General features: G+C 41.2%; 1 protein-coding gene across 1 annotated transcript; it reads left to right on the top strand.

The window, feature by feature from the left end:
- Window positions 1-4,621: 4,621 nt before the first annotated feature.
- Window positions 4,622-6,939, top strand: LOC134622783 (E3 SUMO-protein ligase ZBED1-like). The gene is made up of 3 exons (XM_063468132.1): window positions 4,622-4,719; window positions 4,987-5,248; window positions 5,554-6,939. The coding sequence occupies exons 1-3, from the start codon at window positions 4,622-4,624 to the stop codon at window positions 6,937-6,939; spliced, it is 1,746 nt and encodes a 581-aa protein (XP_063324202.1).
- Window positions 6,940-8,033: the final 1,094 nt, after the last annotated feature.

Genomic DNA, 8,033 nt, shown 5'->3' with positions numbered 1-8,033 from the left:
CATACAAGATGCACTTAAAAAAATGGAAACCACATTTTTTAATGTGGTAGTGGATACAGCCATCTCTTCACTTGATGAGAGATTTCAGAACCTTGGAGAGGTGAATGACAAGTTTGGAGTACTCCTCAATTTCCACAACTTACAAAAAGAAGAGCTGCTACAGCAGTGCCAAACACTGAGTACTACTCTGACCCATGACAGCCAGCCGGACATTAATGGCACAGAACTTGCAATGGAAATGCAGAATTTCCCACCATTGCCATCAAAGAACATGACAAACATGGAACTCTTGACCTTCCTGCATGAGAAGAAGCTGGCAGAAATTTACCCCAACATGTGGGTTGCTCTGAGAATCTTTGCCACTCTTCCTGTTACAGTGGCTGCTGCTGAAAGAAGCTTCTCTAAGCTCAAACTCATTAAAACCTACCTGAGATCTACTATGATGCAAGAACGTCTCAGTGGACTTTCCATCATAAGCATAAATCATGTGGTCTCAAATCAGTTGTCATATGATGATGTTGTAGGTGACTTTGCTGCAAGAAAGACTAGGAGAGTAAGGCTGTAGCAGGTGATGTGAGGTTGATGAGGGGGTGGTGTACAGTAATTTGTAAGTCATTCTAGTTAATGCAGTATTAAAAAGCACAACTAGAGAACTCTGTAGGATCCCCTTTTTTGTAATATAGTTGTTAAAGTCATACTGGTTTATTTAATATCTTGTTTTGTGCAGTGCCTTATTTATATTGTATTTTTAATTTATTTTATCCAACTTGTTGACACGTTTTATTGTGTTTATGTATGTAAAATTTATTGTATTTCATATATTCATTTTTTATTTTTTGTATTCATTTATTTATTCATATATTTTTTTATCTTGTTAATTATTCTGATTGTGAATTTGCTTTCTTTAAGTAAAAAAAAAAAATGGTCAAAGACAAAGCTATTCGGTTTCTTGTGAGTACATACACTACACTGCCGATGTAGGGGGGCGCCACCTAAAATCTTGCCTAGGGCGCCAGATTGGTTAGGGCCGGGCCTGCCCAGATGTTCATAACAAGTGTGTCCATATGTGTGTGTGTGTGTGTGTGTGTGTGTCTATGGGATCATTCTGTAACACTAACAAAGAAAAGATGAAGAATCATCTGATGAGTTATTATCTGTAAATCAACACACACACAAATACACACACACACACACACAGCTTCTGTCCTTTGGCTGTGGGACAGGCCTCTAAACGGGTTTCCGTTTATGTGAAGAGACTAAAACATGATGAATAAACTGGCCGATCCATCTATTTATGAAGGTTAAAGGTCAACATGTCCTAACAGGAGTCTGAATTATGAGATGGACCAAAAACTCAAACAGTCAGATGACAAAGTGATGATTAACTGAAGGAATAAGAGCCAGACTTTGAGTGTGAGTCAGTGAGTTAAACGAGCTTTGAGCCACAGATGTGCAGAAAAGCCCAGAATCAAGCTCTTATTTATGGTCGGTGGGGGCGAGATTAAACGAACACACACTTCCTGTTTCCTAAAATATAAAAAAAAAAAACATGTGAATGGTGAGAATCCAGCAGCTGGTTTATACCAGCCTGTCAGCTGAACTGTAAACAGAAAACTAATACGAAGGGTTTTTTTACGGTCATGTGAAAAATGCGGCCCACTTACCGCCTCCAGCCGGGCCCACGCTCACCCACAGGAAGGGCAGAAACAAAAAGATCCAGGTCTTTGTGAAATTCATGATTTTGATGCGACAAAAATCTTCAGAAAAACAGAAACCTGCTCAGAACAAGCCCACGGTCCTCGCGGGTTGCTATGATTATTATTATTACTGCTGCTGCCTGTAGGGGGCGCTACAGGCGATCAGCTGCCTCCATTTACATCTCTAGCACCCGCCTTCTTCACACCAACAGCAACCAATCAGATAACTAGTCTGCGGTTGCTGGGTAGATTACATGATACAAGGTTAGAGCCGCTGAAGAGTGCGGTGACGTCACAGCATTGAGATATTTGAAGCCGCTGCCAAACTTTTATTTTTATCTTGTAACATGAATCCTGCTGCTGACCTTCACTTCTGTATGTTTGTCCCTCACAAACACTCTAATCACTAAAATCTGCAACGAATAAACAAATAAGGACTTTTTAATAAAGTTTACTTCATGATAAACACTTAAAACACTGTTAGAGCTCTACAGATGTTTAAATCCAGATGTTGATGAAGGAGCACACACTGAAGTGTCTGTTCAACAGTTTATGTCTTTATGTCTGAACCTCAGTAATGAATTATTTGTACTCTGAGGAACATTTTAAATGTGCTCCAGGCTGCTGTAAAGACCTCCTGATCAGAGGTGCCTGAGCCTGGAAACGCTGCTTGTTCTCAGTGTTCACTTACATTATTCAGCTACATGATCATATGTGAGGCTGAAATTCACTTTCATATCTGAGCATCTTCATCAGAATCTAAGAGTTCCTCATGTTGCTCCTCTCTTTCTCTTTTTGCTTCTCTCACTCTGTGATAGTTGACCTCTGTGTGTGTGGTGGGAAAAGGGTTAAATTACTAAATGTGATTCAGAGCTGCCGATCCTCATGTACTACAGATATTTGAGAATAACAGTGTTGTTCTATTGGCTTCCTGTTAAATCCAGAATTCAAAATCCTGCTCCTCACATACAAGGTCTTACAGTTTTTCTCAAATGCTAAAACACAAACGCCAAACCTCTAAACCAAATGACCAGTTGTCTAAACACATTTACTAAATCTAGCCATCATTTACCAATATCATAAACACATGTCACATGAAGACACAATTCACAGAACACAATCCTCCGTTGTCATAAATCTAACCACATTTTGCCTTGCTAAAACACAAGTTGCAAAAGAACTCTGCTCATATTCTCAAATGAAAGCTCATGTGATGCAACATGCTTGCCACAGTCAGCAATATTTGAACACAATGAACACACCTGGCGTCATTCATTACACACAACGACTCAAAATTGAAGACACTTGTAATATTACTCTTTGTGCGGCCATGGGTTTGGAGGGGCTTGTCCACCGGCATGCTGTCCTTGGGTTTTACAACACCCAACTTCTCCTCACCTTCCTAGAGGAGCTAAAAGACATCCTCCTGGACCGCCAACAACACCATCCTGGGCCCCGCACATCAAATTTATGTGATCATTTGGGACAATGTCCGCTTCCACAGAACAAACCAAATCAGAGAGTGGTTCACCACCAACAGTGACCACTTTTTAAACGTCTGTCTGCCACCCTACTCCCCTGTCCTGAACCCTATAGAGGAGTTCTTCTCATCGTGGAGATGGAAGGTTTATGACAGACAATATAATAATTTATACAGAGAGAGAACCTCCTAAGGGCAATGGAGCTGGCCTGTGTTGACATCCCAGCGGAGGCCTTCCAAGGATGGATTCGCCATTCCGGGGCGTTTTTCCTGCGGTGCCTGGCGAGAGAGCATATATATAGCCTGCGATGTGGATGAGGTGATGTGGCCCGATGCAGCTCAGCGACATGATGCCGCACAGTGATTGTGGTGTGAATAAAGTAAATAAAAAAACTTCACACCCTGATCATGTTTTCAAGAGTACTGTTGTGTGCAATAGATTCTGTTTCTGCATTGAGTTGTGTTACAGTAATGTACGTACATGCAGGATTTTCTATAGATTTATACTCTTCATATGAAACTCACAAATCTAAATGCCTAATCCTCTGCAGAGATCTTCGACGATCCGTTACTGTATAGCTTCGAAAAATATGCATTGGCAGTTATGAAACAAAGAACCTTCTCACAAATTGAGCATTGTGTTTTCAATTGTTTTGCTGTAGTGTGTAATGATGTGTATAGTGTTTACATTTTTGAAAGCTTCGAGCTGCTCTTTTGGTGTGAAAGTTTGAGTTTTGCAGTGGGAAGGTGTGGTTGTGTTTATGTAGCTTTAGAAAAGGGTGTTGTGTTTAGACATTGGGGAACATGGTGGGAACGTTTGTGAAATGTGTTTTAGCATTTGAGAAAAACTGTAAATAATCAGGCCCCATCTTATCTTAATGACCTTGTAGTACCATATCACCCTATTAGAGCACTTCGCTCTCACACTGCAGGCCTACTTGTTGTTCCTAGAGTATTTAAAAGTAGAATGGGAGGCAGAGCCTTCAGTTTTCAGGCCCCTCTTCTGTGGAACCAGCTTCCAGTTTGGATTCAGGAGACAGACACTATCTCTACTTTTAAGATTAGGCTTCAAACTTTCCTTTTTGCTAAAGCATATAGTTAGGGCTGGACCAGGTGACCCTGAATCCTCCCTTAGTTATGCTGCAATTAGGGCTGCCACGATTAGTCGACTAGTCACGATTACGTCGACTATCAAAATCGTCGACGCCTAATTTAATAGTCGACGCATCGTTTAAATGCCGTAAAATCCTGAAAGGTGCAGGAATACAAGTAGGATTTAAGAGTGTAATAACGGACTGAAACAGAAGATGGCAGCACTGCGTGTACAAGGATAAACGCCAAGGACGAAGAAGAAGAAGCAGTCTCCGTTATCATGGCTACTCGGCAAGTCTGGGAGCATTTTGACCAAACAAAAGAAAAGAATGTCCAATGCAAAATCTGCAAAATGGAACTTGCCTTCCATGGCAGTACAACGGCGATGCACGAGCATCTAAAAAGGAAGCACGTTGTGGCATCCGACGACGAAGTGGTACAGTCGTCTCGGTAAGCTAATTGGCTAGTTGGCTGCTAACATTATCGTAAACAGCAAGCTGCTAATTATTTGTGCTGTCAGCGTTAATCTCGTTAATATGATGTTAACGCCATAACCGCATTAACGCGGCAAATCCCCGTTAGTCAGTGCCGTGCAGCCCTCGCACCGTGTTATCGAGCTAACGGAGATTTGCCGCATTAACGTCGTATCGACGAGATTAACGCTGAGAGCACTACTTATTATTGCTCATATTAATAGCTGTTAACGTTGTGTTTCAGGACTGGTAAAAAAATACGTTTGTCTTCAATGGACGACTTTGTCACCAAGCCAACAACGTGTACACCTCGGCAAGCAGATGTCCTGACTGAATCAATCTTAAACATGTTGGTGACGGACATGAGACCCCTGTCTATGGTTGATGATCAAGGTTTCAAAGAGATGATCAAGCAGTTCAACCCAGATTACCATGATAACTACCTACCAGGCCGATCCCACTTCACCAAATTGATGGAAAAGAAATATGATGCTACCTTTGAGAAGGTTGGTCTCTCTTTCTCTCCACTCTCTCACACCACAAACACAAAATAGCAATTTGTATTAGAATTTAATACATTTCATGATGAAATAATATTAAGAGCTTGCTGACTGAGCAACCAATAAATTAATCTTGGTTAAAGCATGTAATGGAAAGTTGTTTTGTTTTTGTTTTTTTGTTTGTCTTTTACTGATATGTTGAATGTTTGTTGTTTAACATACGTAACTGGATTTGATGTAACTGAAAAAAAATATACTGTAATATATTTCCCTAATGCTTACTATTGTTCCAAATCATCTCATATCTTTAGGTAAAGCAGACTCTTGGTGGTGTCAAAGGTTTCTTCACCCTGACTGCTGATGTCTGGACCAGTCGTGCAACAGAAGCCTACCTGGGTGTGTCTTGCCATTTCCTGAGTGAAGATTGGAAGATGAAGAGCTTCATCCTTGATACCATGCCCCTTGAGGAGAGGCATACTGGTGCCAATATAGTGACATGGATGGAAGAGGTGCTAACAAAGTTTGAGATCTTGCCTGCCAAAATAAAAGCAGTAGTACATGACAGTGGTTCCAATATGGTGGCAGCAATGCGACTGCTTGAAGAAAAACATGGATGGGCCTCTATCCGCTGTGCTGGACACACACTCCAGCTCATAGTCAATACTGCTCTCAAAGACACCACCATAAGCAGAGCACTAGGTGCTGCTAGGCAGCTAGTGGAGCACTTTAAGAGAAGCGAGCTGGCTAGTACAAGACTAAAAATGAAACAGGAGCAAATGAATGTGAAGAAAAATACACTGATCCAAGATGTCAGTACAAGATGGAATAGTACATTCCACATGATAGAGAGACTCCTCGAACAGCGCTGGCCTCTCACTGCCACTCTTTCAGATCCCGAGGTAATGCCAAGGGGGAAACACTATTTCGACTTGAAGCCAGACCAGTGGGCGCTACTTGAAGAACTGAAGCAAGGTTTGGCACCTTACACAACACAACAGCAGTACACAACGGTTTCAGGTCTTCCACAGGTGGTCAAAGGGCTGACACGGGCTGTACACCAAAGCCAACTGGAGACGAGCTCAGGAAAATCTTTCATTGCCAGTGCAGAAAAAGGCATAAAACAGAGATGGGGGAGTATATGCACTTTCTCAGCAGACAAAGAAAACCCTGTTATTCTCGCAGCTGCCTTGGACCCCAGATACAGAAAGTTGAAGTTTTTGGCTCCTGAAGATGTCATCAGAGTGCAGGGGACTGTTGAAGTGCTTGCTGTCAAAGAAGCAAATGCTGGGACACATGAGCATGCAAAAGTGCAGACAGACAATGGTTCAGGTGGAACTGAAAAGACTGTTCTGGACAACCTCCTTGAGTCTGACACAGACAGTCAGGGAGACAATGAGGAAGCAGCATCTAAGGAGGACCAAGATGTCCAAGTTGTGAGAAGTGAAGTTCAGCTGTACTTTAAAGAAGCCACAGTTTCTAAAAAGGATGATCCTCTTAAATGGTGGAGCGAAAATGAGGGACGTTTCCCCACACTATCAAAGCTAGCTAAATCTTTTCTGTGCATTCCTGCAACCTCCACCCCATCGGAGCGGATCTTCTCCACAGCAGGGAACATCTGCTCTCAAAAGAGAGCAAGCCTTTCTGCAGAACATGTAGAAAAGCTAACTTTCCTGGCTATGAACAATAATCTCGTGTAGATTGCTATACTGACTATATAGTCCCAAAGTTATAGTTGTTGTATGTTAAGTATAGTTGTGAGGACTGAGCACAAAATGCTATTTTGTTATATTTTTTTGGTTTGCTTCAAACTTGAAATTTCATTAAAAGTTTAATAAACTATCATCTTGTCTTTATTTTTACTTTCACATACCTTAAACACTTAAAGCTGTAAGCTAATGATAGTTATATAAGAGCAGATGCATGCTGCTGCAATAATCTGTACGTTTTACGTCCAAAGGATGCATGATCCGATTAGTCGACTAATCGCAAGAATAATCGGTGACTAGTCGACTATCAAAATAATCGTTTGTGGCAGCCCTAGCTGCAATAGACGTAGGCTGCCGGGGGATTCCCATGATGCATTGAGTTTTTCCTTTCCAGTCACCTTTCTCACTCACTATGTGTTAATAGACCTCTCTGCACTGAATCATATCTGTTATTAATCTCTCTCTCTTCCACAGCATGTCTTTCATACTGTTTTCCTTCTGTCACCCCAACCAATCACAGCAGATGGCCCCGCCCCTCCCTGAGCCTGGTTCTGCTGGAGGTTTCTTCCTGTTAAAAGGGAGTTTTTCCTTCCCACTGTCGCCAAATTGTTAGCTCATAGGGTGTTTGTCTGTCTTGGTTTTCTCAGTCAGGTCCTTACAGTATAAAACACCTTGAGGCATCTGTTGTTGTGGCGCTGTATAAGTAAAATTGATTTGAACTGAAAAATATTTGATACATGAGGCTCAAATTTCACAGCATTTATTATATTTCTTCAAACCTCAGATTATAAAATCTTTTCTGTAAAATCAAAGATGGTTGTGCAGAAAATGATCGACAGATTTGCTGATTAGAGACGAAACGGTCCAGAATAGAAAAACTGAATGTTTGAAAATTTACTTTATAAATTCCAGATATGGCAGATTTATCAAAGACTCACAGACAATATTCATAACTGTTTGATTGTTGCTACAAATGACTGTGTCTCTCTGTGTGTAGGCAGCAGCTATGAATGTGAGAGGTTGTAGAGTAAAAAGCAAGAAGGCACAGAAAAAAAAACTTATATTTTGAAATTTCCACCTTTTTT

Source organism: Pelmatolapia mariae, unplaced genomic scaffold, assembly GCF_036321145.2.
Source record: "Pelmatolapia mariae isolate MD_Pm_ZW unplaced genomic scaffold, Pm_UMD_F_2 NODE_ptg000212l+_length_33754_cov_1, whole genome shotgun sequence".
Taxonomy (NCBI): domain Eukaryota; kingdom Metazoa; phylum Chordata; class Actinopteri; order Cichliformes; family Cichlidae; genus Pelmatolapia; species Pelmatolapia mariae.
The sequence above is the reverse complement of the archived record's forward strand: the minus strand, read 5'-3'. Positions and strand labels throughout refer to the sequence as shown.